Source organism: Seriola aureovittata, chromosome 9, assembly GCF_021018895.1.
Source record: "Seriola aureovittata isolate HTS-2021-v1 ecotype China chromosome 9, ASM2101889v1, whole genome shotgun sequence".
NCBI lineage: Eukaryota > Metazoa > Chordata > Actinopteri > Carangiformes > Carangidae > Seriola > Seriola aureovittata.
The window spans coordinates 9,191,437-9,212,018 of NC_079372.1; the positions used below are offsets into that span (position 1 = coordinate 9,191,437).

Here is a 20,582-nt window from a genome sequence, read left to right on the forward strand (position 1 = left end):
ACTCCCTTCCTCTGCCCCGGTCGCTGAATGAAAAATTGATCTGTTGTTTTGTCTGGCTGAGGCTCAGACCTGCCAGCTGCTAACAGGTTACTCAAATACTGGAAGGACTGTTATTGTCCTCTTTAAACGGCTCGGTATGAATACACCAGAAACTCACATCCTGCCAGCATTCACATTTGCACACACTCATGTATGACTGACTAACCTCACTGGACGGGGGCCAGGGCACTCGAAGTTGCCAGCACAGCAGGCCCTTGGCTTCAGACATACACATTACACACTTAAACTCCCGGTAACATTCACTTACACACCCTTTGTCTCCGTTGTGAAGCACATATACTCACCCACATCCAGTCATTGTTATTTTAATACATGTGGAGTGGATTTAATGGTGGCAGAAGTTGACCAAGTTTTCATTCTTACCATTTAATCTTGGACTAATTTGCACCTGGGAAAGCACTATGAGCACAGTTGACTACATGGCAGATTAGAAAACTGGCAGTGGGAGCCAGTGTTGAGAAGCACCGGATTGTACCATTCATCCCATCACCCCCACAGAGAAAGGTAATAAAATGGCTGAACTCACTTTACAGCCCCAACTCTCTCACTCACCCTTAGCCCCTGCACTATAGGCAGTGAATTGGTTTATTCCTCGCCTCACTTGGGCTTTTACTCCTCCATATGAAATGGTAACACCCTTATGCCTGCATTTTTATATGGTATTGTCCAACCAAGCATTCAACGGCATCTTTGTGGGAACAGCTCCCTAGAGGAGCAGGGAAATTGGTGCTGAAATCCCAGTGTCACAAATGGCATGATTTTCCTTGTATCCTCACTTCCTCTCAGGCTAAAAGCAGAGCACTGCTTAAGAAAATAGACTCCTCTGAGATGTCCAATCTTGTTTTGGTTTGTCCTTTTCCCTCCCTGGTTGAGGAGAGCGCCAGACAGACTGAGACTTGGAAGGAATGAATGAAAAGAAAAGGAGGAAAGTGGGGGTGTCCCTTTGTCTTTGTTAGAAGGGTTTCAAGGTTGCAGTGAGAGGCCATTAAATATTTAGTTTGGGCTCCAAGGAGCATGTTTCATTAAGATGAAAAATGTGGATCTATTGGGCAGTAATGTCGGCATCACTGTCATCTATCTGCTCAGATTCGTCACAAGCGAGAAGGACGCTGTTCAGTGAAGAAGTGAAGCTTCAGATTTGGGAAAGTCAGCCCTTTGTTGATGCTTATTGATGCTTTAGGCAAAATTCAGCCAAAAGCAACTTCAAGGTTTAAAGGATGAGCTTGAAGTGGAGGCAACCTTTGCAAACTTGGATAATCCATTATTCATTTATCACTGAAGGGAATATTTTGCTCCATGTCTGTGGTTTTATTCTTTGTTGCCTTCACTGAAACCCAACTTTCCTCCTACAATACATATTGCTATAAAATGGTTTTTTCCCTGCCAATATAGTCAGCAGAAAAAATGTAACATTTTTTTTCCCCCTCCCTCTCTCTATCCTTCCTCTGTCCTGTCTTCTTTTGCTCCTGTGCGCTGCCTTCACTGTTAAATAAAACAGTTGAGTCTGAGAAAACATCTCCGGTGAGATGGAGGGTAGTTAGGAAAGAAAGGCAGGGGAGAGAAGAAGAAAAATGGTGCGAGATGTGAGATTCAGTTTACATCTGTTGACATAACTCTTACACACTAAAGGGACTAGTGAGAGATGTCAAAGTGTTGTCAGAGCTCCTGAGCTTCTCATAAAACAGCCAAAGACAGCGCGCATACACCCTCTCCACGCACACACACACACACACACACACACACACACACACACACACACACACACACACACAGATATCATATCATTTAGTGAAGGTTATTGCTGCCACAGGCAATGCTTTCTTCTGTTGCGTATCTATTCCCTGCATTGGGAGGACTGTGTGGAAGTTGATAATGGGAGGAACGGCAGCCTGCGTCATTCCCTCTTTCCATTGCTCACTTCCTCTTTTTTCATCTATTTTTCCCTCCATCACAACCTCTCAGCTCTGTCTTTCTTCCTGTCTCCTCTCCCTGCCCAGATCTCACTCTGTTTGACCTTCACGTCCATCAAAGTCCCACCAACTTAAATGACAAAAATGACATACACATGTCTCTCTCCCTGCATCTCTCTCTCACTGTCACTTTTGCTCCTTCTCGTCTTTTCAGGAGAGCTTTAAGGGTTCTGTCATGTCAGTCTGCGGCTTGTTTGTTGAAGTGCGACTTATTTTACGCCAGGGGCCAGGTTAGGGTCTGGGACGAACAACGGCCCCTGGTTGATTAGACGGGGTCCCCTCAGCACAGCCCCTGTGATTATCACCCGTGGCTGTGTTCGTCTGTAAGGCCAGTTGTGTGTTTTGTGGTTGTTCAGGTTCACTCAGTTCAGCAGCATGAAAACGGCATGGCCAACCCCCACCCACCCCCTCACTCATCCAAAAGGTCATGGTGCTCGCTTTGATAAGTCCATTAGTCCATGTGGTGTTTCCAAACTCTCATACTGAACTGCCATCACCACTGGGAGGGAATATGTTTTTTTTTCTGTTTGTGTGTATGCTGCATGGGGATCCAGCTGGAGGGATCTTTGATGTGCCTGCATTTGAAGTCCAGTAATTTGTCCACAATCAGTAAATGGCCATGGATTGTCTAGTTTAATAATAGCATAAAGTACATCTGCAATATGTCAGGGCTGACACTGCATTGTAACGGCGCTGTAAGTTTTACAGCATCTGCTTCAAAGGATTATGAAGATCCCAGGATTAAAAGACTTATGATGCAGTAGTGAGCAGTTATTAGGTCTGCTGGCTGCTGCCAAAAACAGGGAGGAAAAGAGAACGACCACAAGACCAGAGGAGAGAATAAGTCTCCAGCTGGCCACTGAACACTGGGTCAGGCTTCTCGCAGAACATCATAAAAACATGACTGCCCGCCATTATTCTTCAAAGGCTATCTCTGCCAAGAGCTTTAATTGTTAATATGTTTTGCAGGGAAATGATTTTAATTTTACTCTAATATTTGGTCTTTTTAAACTTCTGAGAGTAGGCAAAAAAAGAAAAGAACAAAAGAGAACTGAAAACCAAGCAGCATTAAAGGAGTAAACCTCTTGCGGCGTGCTTGCTTTTCTTTTTGTTTGTTGAGTGTGTGCTGGTTGTTTTATTTAACTGTGTGTTTGGCCTTCATCCATTTGTTTCTTGGTTTTTTCATCTCAAATCTTCTGTATGGGGTTGCATGTGAAGAACAAGCTGTGTTTTAATTCTTCATGCAGCTTTTATTTCTGCATGAGCAGCCTTGTGTCTGTGTTGTGTTTTTCGACATTAACACACATTTATTTGCAGTTACTTGATGTGGAAGATGCGAATCAGCACTACAGACACTTAAAAACCCCATGTGGTCCTATCTAAGCGGTATAGATTTGCGCGGGTGTGTGTGTGTGTGTGTGTGTGTGTGTGTGTGTGTGTGTGTGTGTGTGTGTGTGTGTGCGAGCTCACATTTTGAGAGGGGGCTGGTAGAAGAGAACAGGTGGATCTGGTCTCTGCAGTCCCTATCTCATCATGTTTTGTCATTAAACATGCAGCTGCCCACACACAAACACACACATTTAATTTTCGCCGGAGAAGCTTGTGCCTTATTGTCAGGCAGAAAGTCCTGCGTAATTAACCTACAAGACATCTGCACCAGCTCTCTCCATCTCCCTTTCTGCTCTTGCTCTCTCCCATGTGATATATTTTAACTACAAATTCCTTTCATTATAGTACACTCAGTGAGTTTTCTCCTGACACAGAGCCACAATCAATAGTGTGTTAATTACCTTGTAGATCGACTCAGATATCCATCACTGCACACACACGTGCACAGGCCAGCCGGCATCTCCAAATGTGTATGAAAAACAGACAAATAGAGGGCTGAAACTAGCAATTATCGTCATAATTGAATAATCTGTCTGATATTTTTTCGGCAAACTGATAATGCACAATAAAATTTTTCAAACGGTGGTAGATCGGTAACAGAATTTCCCATGATGGTTTCTTCAAACCCCTTATTTTGTCCAACCAGCAGTTCAGAAACTAAAGATGTTCAATTTAAAAAACAAAACACGTGAGAAGCTGTAACTGGTGGGAATGACTTAAGTAATGAATAGATGATCAAAAATATTAGTTGATTAGATGATCAACTAGTCAGATAAAGTCATGAATGGAAAGACTGGAAAGGCCTTTGCTGTAGGATGTAGTATAGAAGTTTTAGTTTTAGAAACTGATGTTGATTGACTTTTTCCCTGATTTGTTGTAGAAGTGTAGAATAACTGAGCAGAATGGAAACTTGTTATCATGAAGTGGAGTCGTGCATAGTGGACTGAAGTTTATGAGTGAGGGTGTGTTGTCAAAGGTGCTTATGTTTCTTTCTAGACTGGCACATTCACTATAAACCTGCCCTTCATTAGCCTATGCAAATACAAGTAACCTTCTTTTCTGGCTCAGCAGCTCGCCTCCTTCTCACGCACACAAATGAATGCCTGAGCCTTCGACTTCTTTTCGCCCTCATTTTCTGTGAGAAGAAACACAGATAATGCTGAACTGTCACAAACACCTTCATTAGTTTCGTCTTCAGTATAGTAAATAGTATATGAAGGCCCCACAGGAGGACAGCTTTGCTTTTGATGTTTTCCCACATCGAGGGTTGAACTTTTTGTGCCCTGTTTACAGCCTTCGTGCTTCCTCCTGTCAGGTTGTCCAGGTAACACTTTGACCGTCCAACAGCCTGCAGAGGAGACGGAGGAGGAAGAGAGAGAGAGGAGGGCAGCAATTTCTGTTAGACAGACAATAAAACAAGGACACATGGAGAGGCGGAGAGAAAAGATGGCAGAGGAGGTGTACAGATTGTGGAGTTATGGTGACGTGGAGACGTTGAGCTTAGAAAGGGACTGTACAGAGAGCAAGGGAGAAAAAAAAAAAAAATGATTGGCAGCTAAAAGAGTTAGCTTTAGTGTGGCACGTCCTCCCAGACAGACTGAGATCGAGTCTCAGAGGACATGCGGGGGCTTTATGAGCTTAATTAATATGACATTAATTTCTAAAAATGATCCCTGAACTGACAGGGGTGAGTCAGAGAAGACAGCTCGGGTGTGTGTGTGTGTGTGTGTGTGTGTGTGTGTGTGTGTGTGTGTGTGTGTGTGTGTGTGTGTGTGTGTGTGTGTGTGTGTGTGTGTGTGTGTGTGTGTGTGTGTGTGTGTGTGTGTGTGTGTGTGTGTGTGTAGGACAGAATTTATTTGTGTGATTTAATGTGCAAGCAGATATAAGTGGAATTGTCACTTGTTATTGAGGACACTGACCTATATCGGCTAAGGACAGAAACGCCTCCAGCAAAAAAAAAAAACACCAAGTGGTCACTTCTCTGATCTTAGCTTCCTTTACATCTCATTGTATCTACCGCAGCCTTATTAAAGAAAACTGGAAGACAGAGGTTTAAGATCAGCCTGTGGAGAGGCGCTCTGGAAATGAGGAAGGCAGACATGGTTGGAGATATTACTTGCAGTCCTTCCGTATAGTCCATCTTGATTCAGTGTACAGGCCTTACAGCAGTTATTACTGGAGGTGTAAGAGACGGCAGTGATTTCCCATTACTGAGCAGTGACAGGCACTCGCACAAGCTTTGGCTTTTACTGATTAAAGGTATTCATTCTGTTTCAGGAAATGTGTGCTCTGTTGGATTTGTCTATTCACAACTGCTATTTATAAGTGTGGACTGAAGCTAAAAGTAGCCACAGTATGTCAGTCGTATTGTGTGTGTGTGTGTGTGTGTGTTTTTTTGTTTGTTTGTTTTTTTTTATCCTCAGGGTGATGCCAGAGCTTTAGATTTAAAACTGGCTTCATATTGTTTCTGTCATCATTATCTCAACCTCTTTAAGGTTTCCCAGACTGCATTTCTTTTGAAACTACATTTCTCTTTGTTCACTCTTTCCTGCCCTCCTTTCTGTTATTTTCTCACACATGCGTTCATAGACACAGACAGTTGACAAATTAAAAATAAATCCACAATGAATGCAACACAAGGAAAGCAGATGCCTCCCCACAGGGTATGGAGGGTCACTGAAGAGCTTAATGAGTAGGAAATGCATATCAATCACATGCTTAGTTATCATATCAACACTTATTGACCACTGTGTGGAGTGTTCAGACCAGAAACGGTACAGGTGAGACGGCAAAATACAATCTGTGTCACCAAATTTGCGACTTGCAAGATGGAATTCGTAACAATATGTTCATGTCCTTCCACATTAATAGTGACGAGTTTCTCTCATTAAAACGGACACTTTCTTGCGAGCCATGCATGAGCGTCATGACAGTCCACTCATTTCTTATTTCTCCTATTTCGCGAGCAACAGTCATTTGTGAAACGTGACGTTGCCACCATTTGCAATCTGTGTGTCAGTACCTGCAAATTGCCTCTGCGAAGGTGGATTAACTGAAACATCGCTGAGTTTAAAACACTGCAGAGCATTTTATACTATGAGACAGGATTTTACAACTCTGGAAAGTTATCAAGGGAGCAATTATTTTATCCTCTGTCTTGATGATCTCCAGGTAACAGTACAATCAGAGCTTTCTACCAAGACTGTGCTTGATTGGCCAACCCAGTGGGTTGCAAGTTGATGTGTCACGTTGCAGCAAAAGTTCAAGTTGCAAGTTTAACTTTGGGGGGGGGGGGGGGCGTTTTTCCACACATTATTGTCGGTCTGAACATCAGGCCTCTCCACCACCATCATCAAAACACTGACTGAGGGAAGCTGTTCTGGCAGCTTGTGATGGTCAAACACCTAACTAATACACTTAATGCTGGGTTGTCCTTTAATTTGTCACCCATCTGTGTAATATGCCACACACACTTTTGTTCTTTTCTCAGCCTCAAGCCTCCTCTGCCGTGACATGTTGGCTGTGCTATGTTTGACTCAGTCCCAGACTGCAGCAGCAATCAGAGCCCTTTATGAAAATTAAACAAATGTGCACTCATGCATAGATACCATCCTGTACGAGCACACACTTGGTGCACACTTTTGCGGGAAAAGCACGCACGGACTCGCACACAGACACAATACAATTGAAAAACAGGGTGTGCCCCCTGCTGTTAACACCATCTTGTGTTTGACACTGGCTTTATACATATGCTAATTCACCTCCATTTCACCGCCACTGTAATGGATGGGGTGAGACCAGCAATTAGAGACAAGACAGAAAAGAACAGGTGAGAGAGAAGCAGAGAGAAGAGTTGCGTATCTTATCTAGCCCACACAGAGACGGACCCATTCCCTTTTCTACCAGACACCACACCTGCGTTTCATTCATAAATAAAACATTTAATCTACACCTGGATGAACTTCAGTAAAGGCAACATACAGCGGGGTCCAAAAGTCTGGGACCACTTTCCTTTTCAAGTGAATGGGACCACTGTATATTGCACGCATAAAAAATGGAATAAAAACCCGAATGAAGATGTTATGTTCCTCTTATAACTACATAGGCCAGACTAAGTTTTAGGTGAGTGAATGTTTCATAAATAGCCACCATCACACACACACACAGTCATTGCCCCCCTGGGTTCTGTGTTTGTGTACCCAGTGTGCGAGGAGGGCAGCGTGCCCGACGCTGTTTTAATTGGCATGGCAGAGTGCCAAATGATGGATGGATGGCTGGGTGGAGAGAGACGGTCTCTCAGTGTCTGTCTCTCACTGTGTCTGTTTCTGAGTCGATGACAGCCATCTGCCAGTTCCACAGGCTATTCTCAGCGCTGGGTGTTTGCGTGCACTCGTGTTGCCGTATAGTCACTGGTGTGCTTGCTCTGTTGCTTTCTGGTGTGTTTGCGCACTGTACACTGTAGAAACCGTGTCAACTTCGAAGGCTTTTGCCAACACGGATATTACAGGAAAACTTAGTGGAGCTGTGAAGACAACACTGACATATTTTAAATTGATATGGTGAACTCGTTAGTGAAGAGTTGTCTGCTTACACATCCAACTATTGCGGAGCAACATTACTCTGAATTTGGAGTTGTGCTTCTGGTTTCTGTTTTTGGTCTCCACCAACTTTCGAAGGAAATATCTGTCTCTTTGGTTGCGAGTCACTTTTGTCTGTGTGCTGTTCGGAGCTGGGCAGGTAGCGTACAGTCGGGTTTTAGATGTCTGCTCAAGGCAGCTGCCTGCTGCAGGCGGAAATGACAATGATGAGTAGAGCAGTGAAACTAAACAAAAACATTAAAGTTGCAGGCAGGTAAACCAAAACAATGAGCTGAAAGATGGTAGTTCAGTAGAGCTGAGGGTAACTTCAGAGTTAGGTGATAATTTTGTGTGGTTTCAGCACAACCTGATTAAGTGACACCCCTCATTACACATAGTTATTTGATCCATTGATATTCTATGGGTATTAATTATAGCGATTATAAGGCTACAACTATTTATTTTCTTTTTCAATCAACCTCTTGATCTTTGTTTGATGATTAATTGTTGAGTCTATAAAAAATCTGAAAGAAAAACTGTCATTGTTTACTTGATGAATAACTTAAACCATCTCTTGATTATAAAAATGATTGGCAATTTCTTTTTTTTCTTTTTTTTTTATCAATTAATCAACAAATGATTTCAGCTGTAGTGCTGTTCTTTGCACTGTGTTGCATCAGCCGCCCACTGGGGCGTCCCTGAGAACACACAGCTGCCATCTCCGAAATCGAGGCCGTAGCCCCACGAGGCTTGCTCTTTTCCAGATGTTTGTTTTGTATTATCTGTTTGTCCATAAAAGCGAACACAGTGTTGTTTATCAGCTGCACACTGCCCGCTCTGTGGAGTCTAACCCCTCTTGTTTGCTTGTGTCTTCACAGCTCCTGGGCTTCGTGTACGCCTGTTATGTTGTCAGCGCTATCACTGAGGAGGAGGACAGCTGTGAGTCGCTCAACCTCACACGCACACACACACACACACGCGCACGCACGCACAAAATAATTCCTGCAACGGAGCCTTGCAACAATGAATGAATCACACCCAGACCCACTCACACAGATGAGATAGAAAACACCCGAGTTGAGGAGAACAGGGCTACATCTTTCTTCATCTCCCTCTCTTCGCATCACACCCCTCCCCACACCATTGTCGCTCCAGCCCCCCCCCCCCCCCCCCCCCCTCCCCACACCAGCTGGGCCCTCTCTCTCTCCCTCAAGAACCAAAGGAGCCATGTGTTCCCTCTCCAAACCTCCTTCGGCCCATTCTTTCCTTTCTCTTTCACGTGTACACTCGTCGCCTCATCTCTGCTCCTCAGCGGTCTGTGTGGTCCTCACTGCTGTTGTGAACCCTGTTCCTCGCTTCCTTTAATGTACTCTGGCTTTCACTTTTCTCACTTTCTCCACTCCATGTGCCCCTTGTTTGTCGCTCCAGCTGTCTGTTTCCTGAGCAGGATGGGTGTTTTTATACTGCATTTGTGCACCTCCCCCACTCTCATGTTCGTACACACACACCTTCCCGCCTCACGCCCGTGTCTCTCGCAACTACTCAAACATCTACATCCTTCTTTTAAAGTGTTTCTTTACTGCGTTATCTCCACTCCTGTCTGTATTGTTGTATGATGTGTGTTGTTGTGAGTCTCACTATGGAGTCAGATGAGCTCAAGAGTTCACCTTGACGTGCATAAAAAAGGGCAGAGAGTGAGAAGGGGGGACCATTAAAATGAGTCATCAGAGAAGACAGAGAAACCAGAAACAGACAGTTGTGATAAATGACGCAGCTGCTGTGACCTCATAGGCAGCAGGTCAGAGGTCCTGCGGGGGGTTAGCCAATCAAGGGACAGGAAACATTTGATCTGAGGGTCAGTGGGATTCATATATATCTGATTAGCACTGCAGGACTGCGAGGATACATAGCTGAGTTCACAGGCATGAGAATCTGCCTTTACAAATATATTTATGCAATGCTTTGAAACCAGATGCAGAAAGGCGTAGGTGTCAGATAGCTGGATCTGTAATGGCGGAATAAACAAGCTCTCTCTGTGAGGATTAGCCAAGGAGTTTCTCAGGTACATATTCATACGTATGTGCTTGTCAGAATGCTAATTATGAAGAATCCTGAGCTTGGCTGTAATTATGTCTCTCCCTGTTGTAGACAGATTTGATTTGAAAACAGCATAATGAACAAACTAAAAGCATCTTAAGACTCTTTGGGGGAAATATGATGTGGGTTCTTTGTGTGTTCCTGTAGACCAGTGGTACACACGTCCAAGCTGTTCTTTGGTGGTCACATACCAGAGATTCACTGGCTGTAAGTAGTTAACATCACCATCCAACTGATTTCCCCTCCCAGCTCTGGGCAGCACCACTTAATCACCAGTCACCCTTAAGTAATCCCTGGAGGGTAATACCACTTCATCAGGAGTGAAGTGAAAAAAAAAAAAGACTTTTGCCCTCAACGTCTTTTCATTTTGTGTTTGGTGACCTGTGAGCTCCTTTCATTCCCAGTGTGGACAGTTTGCGCAGAGTGTGTTTGTTTAAAGTCGTAGCAGACAGTCTTTCGCGCTCAAATACAGAGATGAAAATAGCAAGCAAGCAATAAGGAAAGGTTGCTCAGGGTGAAAACAGAACATGGTGTGATTTTTATTGGTTTTAATTATCTTGTAGTTCTTCTCTGATCCCGACTGTGCTGGAGTAAAACGCAGCTACATCGCTTCCAACTGCTAGCTCTTTGTTATTGTAATCAGCCCTTAGCCTGCACACACACACACACGCACACGCATAGACACTCACACATATTTGTTCATGAAGACACAGGTGCACAGACACGCACACTCTCGCACCAACACAAAACCCAGCCAAGGCACTTTGCCGCTCTCATTTTCTCCTCTCATTTGATGTGTAGATTAAAGCATCAAGCTCCCTGGCTGCATCAGCATATCTCCTCCTACACAGAACTTTTCCTTCTCTTCACTTCTCCCTTGTATGCTTTATGGTTTCTTCACAGGTAGATGGAACAGTCACGAATCAGAATCCAGTTCTAGTGTGTTTGAGAAGTCTTGGCTGTCCCCCTCTCTCTGTCTCTTCTCCTGTCTCTGCTTTTTGAGCTTTAATGAGGTGTGCTTGTAAAAAGTTAGAGGTCTCTGGTCACTCATTGTATCAGCCTCATTAAGCGCCTTGCTGGTCAATAACTTCACAGTTGATTGCGCCTCACCGAGACAAGGAAGGTAGGAAGAATCCTCAGAGACAGAAAGAGAAAGGGAAAGACAGAAAGAGGAGTACGTGAGGGGAGCTGAGGGAGGTGTTTGTCAGGAGCAAGCCAAGGAGGGGAGAAGGAGACGGGGCAATATGCAGGAACAAACAACACGAGACAAGATGAGCTTTTCACGAATAAGGAGATGAGACAGGAATTCTTCACACGACGAGCACTCCCCCACTCTCCACGGAAAGGGGTGAGTTAAATTTGAGTGCTCAGGCTTGCGTAAAGAATAGCGAAATGAAACACGCGCACACGTCCACACGCACTCGCAAGAAGCCAAGAAGACACAATGGGCAGAATAACAAGCATCATACACCATCAGCTCAGGGTTTGACATGGCTTTCAGGCTTCATTACTGATACTGTGTGTGTGTGTGTGTGTGTGTGTCTGTCTGTGTGTGTGTGTGTGTGTGTGTGTGTGCGCGCGCGCGCAAATGTGTGCGTGCATGTATGTATGACAGAGAGAGAGATCTTCCTTTTTGATGTGACTTCCTTTCTTCATAAGTGCATGTGCCTGTGTATGTGCACTCACACGGATCTATATGAGTGTGTGTGTGTGTGTGTGTGTGTGTGAGAGTGTGTGTGTGTGTGTGTGAGACTGTGTGTGACTGTTTGAGTGTAGGTGTTTATGTGTATGAATTTGTTACACAGAGTTATCGGTGGTGAGCAGACACACCGGCAGAGTGAGTGGTGGGGAAAATCCTCTTTGTAAAGTAGGTCATGGAGTTAGCTGCCTAGCGCTGGGATAAGCTCGCTTTAGCATGTCTGCTAATTATGCTGCCGCCCTGTGTGCTGAGTCACATCCCCAGAAAATCCTCCACGGCAGACAGAGCAACTGGAGGGATGGATGAATGTGCAAGCGGAGTGTATGAGGGAAAAGGTCAGAACATCAAAAAAGCCTCATTCTGTTGTTATCACCTCAAAGTGTTATTGAAAATGACGTCAAACAAGAAGAACAAAGATTGTTAATAGACCTTTTTCAACCGAGGACTTAATAATATGCGACAGTCGGAAAAACACAGATATAAAAAACAAAACTAATGACGGCTGAATTCCATTTATTTGCTTCGGTTTCAGGGTCGGGGTGTTATTATTCATATTGTAACACCTGTGCTTTCCTTGCTATGACCAGTCAAAATGTCTGCTGTGCAAAAGGCCTGCATTCAAACAACATTTGTGATAATACTGCAAAAAATGTGCACATGAAAGTATTTGTTTTGTGTATTATTTACTCTTAAATAATTCTAATAAGATGTACAGTCATGTGTACAACTTCTAGGAACTACAAGTGAAGTGCGGATGCTTTCCGATATGATGCCATGAATACATTTTATTGATCAATTAACTTCATACAGAGTGGAGTAGACAGAAGAAAACTTCAAATCAAATCAATATTAGATGTGACGACCTTTGCCTTCCAAACAGCATCAATTCTCCTAGGTACACTTCACGGTTGTATGGCTGTAAGTTTGGGGAGGTTGTCGCGCTGCAGAATGGATCTGGGTCCGATAAGACGCCTCCCTGCTGGTATTGCATGATGGATAAGAATCTAAACATCTAAATACATGTAGCATCTAAAATATCTAAATCTTTTGTACGATACTGTAAATGTAAAATATGACATTTTTGCCGTGTGAAAGAAATGTCAGAATCTTCCCAGCTCATGAAGCTCACAATGATAATTTCACTTATGCTGCCTGATTCAAGCTCTTCTCAGGACTGTGTGGGTGGGTGTGTACAGGCCTGATTGACCTTGTTGCATCCATAAGGGCAGGACAGTCTACGCCCCTGTCGTTGTTATTAGAAAATAAGGACATGGCGATCACCATATGTAAATGCGATGTGCATACAGTAGTTTTTACTAAATCACATAATCAGCAGGACTATCATTGTTGCATCACAGTATTTGCATATTAGACTATATTTAACCAATATACACGGTCTTGTTTTGATTATCTTGTCCAATTAATTTAGTGATTTCCTCCTTTTTGTTACTCATTTACAGTTGCTGTAGCCCTGTTTTATAATCATGAACAGACACGGACAGTAAACACATTTCAAGCACTGTTTCACTATTGTATAAATTCAGTTGTATAGATAATGGACATTATGACTGGGTCAGTGTATGTATCAACATATGACTGACAGAAGAATAAAGGCGGTGCTGGACATTGGATGACAAATAGGAGATTGGCAGTTGCAGTGACACGTATTGAGGGTTTAACACAGACATCCAGTTTGTAATAGGTCACAAAGAAATAAACACAGGAGCAATATTTTCTGTATTTGTCCCATTAAGGTCATCACTTGTTCATTTTCATTTGAGCATCATCAAACAGGCAAACTTTGCAGAGGCTCTCCTGTTCTATCTTTGTGTAGAACCTTTCTCCTCTCTGCATGGATGATTAACTTTAAATACACTCTCAATCAAACATACCTGCAATTTTCATATGCAAAATAACTAAGCATAAAACCACTAAACCAGTCTTAAAAGTAAATGAGTAGCCTGTATAGCAATCATGGCTGTGTAATGGTGTGTGAGGACAGAGGTTCAGTATTGCAGAATGGAGCTTGCTCAAAAAACAGTGTGTGCGAGGCAGAGAGAGATTGAGACACAGACTACAACTGTGTCTTGTATCTCATCTTTTCTAGATTGTCGAAGATAGGTTCTGAAGTGTCGAGCTATCTGTCTGCCCTTTATCTCTATATCGCTGTCTTTGTCTCTGCCCTGTCTCTCCTTGAATTTCTTAATCTTCCTCACACTCCACTCTTTTATTCTCACCAACCCTGTTTTTCCCTCCTGGTCTTTTTCCCTTTATCTCTGTGCCTATGTTTCATTTCAGTGTCAGCTCGCCAACTCCTCACACACAAATACATACACACACACACACACACACACACACACACACAGGGTGCGATACGGCAGTATACGGTAGACTGACTGCCAGTGTCTCTCCTGGTTCAGTACATGTCCTCTGATTTCAGCCAGTTTCCACTTAAACTGAAACATAATCGTCTTATATTATTCCTTGCTTGTTGAGGGGCACCACATAGATGCCTTAACTGTTGACCTACATACCTTTCATTTCTTGCATGTGTCCACACAAGTGAAAACCATCTCCCTCTGCCTGGGAGTAACCAAGCTCTTTCATTATTGGAGGATCAAATGCACTGATCAACTGCCAATATCTGTTTCCAAGGTCACGATCTGCACTAGAGAGGACAAATTAAACTCTCAGTTTCATATTGAAAGAATGCCATCCTCCCTGGTGTTGGCAGATCAAATCTGCCATCTACATGTTAAAACATTAGAATTGTGTTTAATGGAGTTATTTGGAAGTTCAACCCAACAGCTGTTTACCTACCAGACTTGCCAAGAGCTTCAGCCATCATTGCATTTATAAGACCACAAGTTAAAACACATCCTTTGAGAAGCACTACTTCTTCAGGGCAGACTGGATGCTACAGTGACTTGGTAATCGGAAAAGTGACAGGCCGACCGGGCTGGGGAGAGCTGGTTAGCATGCTAACATCAGTAGAAGGAAAGAAGTGATAGAAACAGAGTGGGTTGCTAAGGCTGGCTATGTAGCAATATCAAAAAGTTACAAATAGCTCCTTTAAAGCATCTCTTGAGAATGAACAGGCCACTTGAGATTGCAACTTTCCACCCATCACATTCATTTTCAAAGTGTTTGTATGTTAGCTCTGTTTTTACTGTTGTAAACACTGATTTCTCAACCATCAATGTTTGGTGAGCTATACAGAGGCTTCAGCTGAAGGTCGTGGTTGGATAAATGTGTGTAATAATTATTTGAAAAAAGGTTCAAGCAATTAACTGGCTGGCATACACTATACAGTATGTAGAAGAGATAAGAGTTAGAAATGAAGCGTTTAATAAGGTTCTAACCAGGATATCTTCATTAAAGTAGGAATGGTTAGTGGCTAATAGAGGCACCTGTTGAGGCACAGGTTCTGAGCTTTCAGATAATGTATATCCAGAGACTTTCCTTTCCTATGTATGTAGCATAGCAGGAATTTTCCATTTGTTTTGAAGGTATGCTGTCATAAAACGTAGTCTTGCAAAGGTGGAAAATCTGACCTGTTTGCGGTGCTAGATGAAAAGTCAGGTGATCACCAAAGTCATTAGGATTCATCCTCTGGAGACCCTGAATATCTCTGTCAAATTTCACAACAATGCATCCAACAGTAGCCGTGATTTTTCACTCCGAACTGACAGATGGGCCGACCGACATTCCCATCCCCAGAGCTGCTAGTGTGTCTAAAAATGGCAACCATCGTTATGATCTAACTGTATTCCTCAGCACAGTTTATCATGGCAGGGGTTGGATCCCCACCTGCTTATAATGAGAAAATCACTGGTACATAAAAGAGTAAGTAAAAGGTTTTTGTTTTTGGTGTGTGTGCGTGTGTACGTGCCCGCGTGTGCGTGCGCGCGCGTGTGTGTGTGTGTGCATGTGTGCGCGCATGTGTGTGTGTGTGTGTGTGTGTGTGTGTGTGTGTGTGTGTGTGTGTGTGTGTGGGGTACAGATGAAATGGAGAAACCTTGGAAACCAGGGCAGGGTCACAGTAAAGGGACAGTTCCCCCACCACAGCACCCTGTGGCTCTCTGCATTCATCCTGCCCACCTATCAGTATTCAGCAGACCACCCCTGCCTCCTCTTATCAGGATGGAACTGATTTGGCCTTACAGTAGTTTCCATGGCTGGCTTGTGTTTATTTTTCTCCCCACAGTTGTTGGTTCCCAGAAAGTAACAGATCTGCCCTTTTTTTTTTTTTTTTTCTTTGTGTTATCCTCTGTAACTAGGATCCACTGTTTGCTTAGTGTCTATTTCCACTGCATCAGGCTCAATCTCCGTTTCTCCTTTCCCTCCCCTCGTGGTGTTTACAGTAGTTTCAGAGCCTGTGGACATGCTGGCCTCTTTCACATGCACGCCTTCCACCTAATCTCTTTGGCCCCCTGTCAGTCAGACCGACAAGCGTGACGCGCACCGTTTTCCCCTTCTCCCCCCTCCCCTCTCTCCCTCTCAACCTTTGTGTCCCCTCAAGAGCCGCAAGCATTTTCCTTCATCTCAAAAATCTCTCTCTGCATCTGTGAAAAATGCACTGCACTTTGGTACCGGCTTGTCACTCTCTCTTCCTCGCATGGCGTAACACTCGTTTGCTCATCTGCCCCTCGCCTAGAGTCTGAACTCTTAAGTGAGAAAATAAACAGAAAAGGTTGAGCATTCGGTCGGTGGCTGAAGGTCACCTCTGTTTCGGAGCGATAAAAAGGCTTAGGCTATTTTGACAGCTGGCCAGCTTTCACCTGTTCCCGAGCTTTCCCTCTGGCTCTAGGCAGATGCACAGATGAAAAAAAAGTTTTAGCAGAGTTTTTTATTTTTTTTATTTTGAGGACTTTTATTTGTCAAAGTTAAAATGAAAAAACTTAAAGCGTGAGGTGTTCGTGCCAAGATGACTACCTTTCAACATCTCTGTGTTATTACTGTTCCCACTGTGTCTTTTGTTTCCATTTCATTCCTCATTCATCTTGTGTTGTTCTTGTTTTTTGATCATGTATGTCTTTTTAGTTAAGTGTCATATTCTGTTACTGTCTGTCTTTTGATTTACTCCATAATTTATGTTTTTAATTTTCAGTTGATTTTATTGGTGGATTTGACCCATTCCCACTCTACCATGTCAATGAGAAACCATCTCATCTCCTCTTAAAGCCCATGTACCTGTAAGTATGACTGTGCTATCATCCCATTATGTGTGTATATATATCCCCGTGTGTTATAAATGTGACTGTAATAACAGGTGTATGTGAATATGCACATTACCATCACCACGTTGCCTTTTGTGCCTTTTTGTGGATGTAGTTGCTTATTTACTTATTAATTGCCTACATGTAGTTGTTTCTTTTTCAAGGTCACATTCCCAGATTTTCCCTGAAACTATTCATTAATCAAAACAAGAATTATTTTTCTGAGTTTACAAAATAACCTCAACTCAAGGTCCACCTACTCGTTTGTTCCAGAGCTTTTTATTACTCCATCAGGACCCAGTAAGTTAGAACACAACACCGACTAGGAGAGGTTGTGCAGACAGTTTCTTGCTCAGTATCTGGAGATTCATGTCATGTCTGGGGAGTAACATGTTCTTTGAAACATGCTACATCCTGTCAGAGGGCTTTGGGGAAAATAAAGGCCTTTCTTGTTGTGTGTACGTGTGTTTGTGTGCGTGTGTGTGCTCACGCCACGGGCATTTACTGATTGGAGCATATGAAGAAGAACATACAAAAATCTGCCTAAAATTGGATTAATCAATTAAGTTGTGCAGAGAATTTAATAACAATAAGCCTGGGAAGTCATGTAATAAGTCTCTGCCAACATGAAATGAATATTTTATTAGCTTCTTGACAGCTTAATCAGCTCCGTCTCTAATGGGAGGGAGGAAGTTTTCGTCTCCCAAATCTACTGGGAGTTATATCCTGGATAAATTCATCCAGGGAAGTGTGTCTGGGGGTGTGTGGGTGTGTGTGTGTCTGGGTGTGTGTGTCTGGGTGTGTGTGTGTGTGTGTGTGTGTGTGTATATAAATGTGTTTGTGTCTGAGCTGGCCAACAACTGCTAACCCTCCGTTCTTCCTTCCCACGTTTCTGTCCTTTACAGGTCTACGTAAATAGGAGAGCGTCCAGCAGGGAGGTGACACAGCAAATTCCCACGGAGACAAACATCCCAGTGCACTGGGGACACGCCAGACATTCCTCCCCCCTTTTTGATTTCAGTGCTTTAAACATGTCATTTACTGGTATGCTGCCCAGAAAAGCCAACACTTCTCAGTTAGGGTCCATTGTTTTCCAGGGAGGGATGACGGGTTCTGGGAACGGGGGGATTACAGTGCAACAAAGCCTCATATTGTGTATTTAGGGAAGTATCAATCATTTTCTTTGTGTTGAGTTCTCTGCTGAGGTCCCATCGCTGTGACCTGCCCATAATGGTCTAATACTCCCCAAGAACATGACTGTATAGAACATGTACAGCATATAAATACATTGTGTATGTAATCAGGGACTGCCCAGCATTCCCAGTCTGCGGTACTGTGTCTTAGAGGACTCAGTGATTTAGCATGTTATTGCCGGTTTGGCTCAGATCTTGGCTGGAGGGCTGAATTACAGTGGAGCCTGTGGAATGAGCTATTGTGTGCAGCCTGTTTACTTTAGGCCAGGATCTGTGTGCATAAATACACAAAGTAAAGCAGGAAGAGGCAGGGGAGTGGAGAGGTACAGGGAGGGGAGGGAACAAAAGCACCAAACCTACAGGGGCATCTGTCAAAAATAGAAAATGTAAATAATGAAACGAGCTGGGGGGTGGTGGGGTGGGGATGGAGGGGGTTGACATGTGGTTGAGAGTTATGGTTGAAAGTTTGACGTGAAAACTATCAAGAATGCAAAAGAGCGTTAGCGTGTAAGAGGCGTTCAAACACAGGGAATGGCATGCGAGTCTTGCTTTTATTTCCAGAGTCTTATTATTGTGACTATTTTCACCAACAGCCTCGTCAGTAATTCTGAAGTGTCAGGTGTTTGTGTCAGACGCTGTGTTGAAAGCTTTGTTTTCACCTCAGTTTTTCTCCTCTAACTACTGACACATCAGGCTGCTGGCGGGGGGGGGGGGGGGGGTCATTACACACACTCGAGTAAAGGTTACACAGCATATATTTAACTTCGAGAAAACAATAGAAATTGTTTTACGATTCATATTGCACACAACAGTGTTGAGTCTTATGGGTATGGTCTTCTGTGTAGAAGTAGCATGGCTATACGTGAGTGGATCAGAGCATTGTCTCCTGTCACTTCAACAGTTTAGATTCTCATTGGTGATAGTCTCAGTTGTGATTGTTTTATAGCATGTTTTTTACAGGGTTTGTATTGTAATTATGTGTAAAGCATATTAAGTAATGACAAAATAGCGAAACTGATGTCTTCACAGTGTATGAGCTGGATAAACTGGGTAGTTTCTTAATCATATTTCTTTTATTCTGACCCAGTATCATTATAACTTGATTTAGGCAAAAGTGCACACACCTGGGTCATATCTCCCAAACTGAGTGGTAGCACTTTTTTTTTTTTTTTGCGCTTAATGTTTAATCTATCAGGACAAAAGTCAGCTAAAGTCAGATCCCCTGTTGCCTCACTGATTGTGTGAATCACTACTGCCCTCTGGTGTTCAGAGTGTTCATGTACATGTTGTGAGGCTGCTGAGTCTCTGCCACAAGCCCGCTCTTCCACAAATCTCCATATTTTTTTTTTTTTAACTCAAACTAATTTTTTTGTTAGCGGATAACAGTGAATCTTAAAATAGCATGTTGATACTGAATAACTGTCATGTGAGAGGAGTCAGCAAGTTGCCCTGGTTGTTTCATTGTTACATTCAGTCCTCTGTCTTTGTCATTTCGGTTAAGATCTTTTCTTAGCCACTGAATTTGAATACAGAATATTTTCAGTACATCATTTGTTTGATTGCAGTAATTCTTGGTGCGAATTCTTGAAATTGACAGCATAGCTATTTTTTTCCTAGAATCAAAAAAAAAGTTGCTTTCTATTCATTTTGTTTTTCAGTCCATTTTGTCTATTGTTAGCACCTGAAAACATCCTGCTGGGCCTCAGATTTCTGTGATATTAGATGTACTGTCACTGCCAGATAGACAGTCTACAAACTGTTATGATTCTGAACTAATCTCTTGACTAATTTCAGAATAATGTGAGTGATCTATTTTGATGTGATTGGTCTCTCTATTGGAAAGATGCAATAATAATTTATAAGTCATTATTGTCTTTATAATTTAAAGTTTACACACTCCTGGTATGCTAACTGGTGTGTAGATTAGTAAAAACACAGAGCACCTCATATTGTAACATAATCAGTATTAGTAGTAAGATACTACTAAAATCATTATGTAAAACGAGTCTTCCTCTCAGTGCAATACAGCCTCTTCCTAAAACCCAGTGACTGGAATTAGTTAAAACCTGTTATGGTTGTCTATGTGTGTTAGTCTCCACTGAAAAAAAGATTCCACCTCTTTGTAGATAATTCTGTTTCTTTGCATAGAAAGTGGAAAAAGATTTTTTTTGTATTTCTCTCTTCTATTTTGTGTCCTGTGTTGCCCCATCCCCATGTGACCTTGATTGTGTAATCCTATTTATCCAGAACTGTGCTTTGTGTTCATGTAAATAGGTGTTTGTTAATAAAAGAATGTGCTCTTTTAATGATCTTGTGTGTCATTTATTTAGTAGACATTTTGTTTGTGTGAAAATGAAAAAATGAAAAAACAAAAACAG

General features: G+C 42.8%; 1 protein-coding gene across 3 annotated transcripts in view; it reads left to right on the forward strand.

The window, feature by feature from the left end:
- Window positions 1-20,510, forward strand: part of nkain4 (sodium/potassium transporting ATPase interacting 4) — a 47,914-nt gene extending 27,404 nt beyond the window's left edge. The window contains exons 5-8 of one of the 3 annotated variants that reach the window (XR_008828724.1): window positions 8,875-8,935; window positions 10,241-11,441; window positions 16,903-16,987; window positions 17,917-20,510. Coding sequence is in view for 2 of the 3 variants with exons in the window: in XM_056385769.1 (XP_056241744.1) it covers window positions 8,875-8,935; window positions 16,903-16,987; window positions 17,917-17,926 (156 nt within the window). In the remaining variant the exon portion in view is untranslated. The remainder of the gene's footprint in view (window positions 1-8,874; window positions 8,936-10,240; window positions 11,442-16,902; window positions 16,988-17,916) is intronic. The other 2 variants (XM_056385769.1, XM_056385770.1) reach the window with 2 other exon arrangements.
- The last annotated feature ends 72 nt before the right edge of the window (window positions 20,511-20,582 follow it).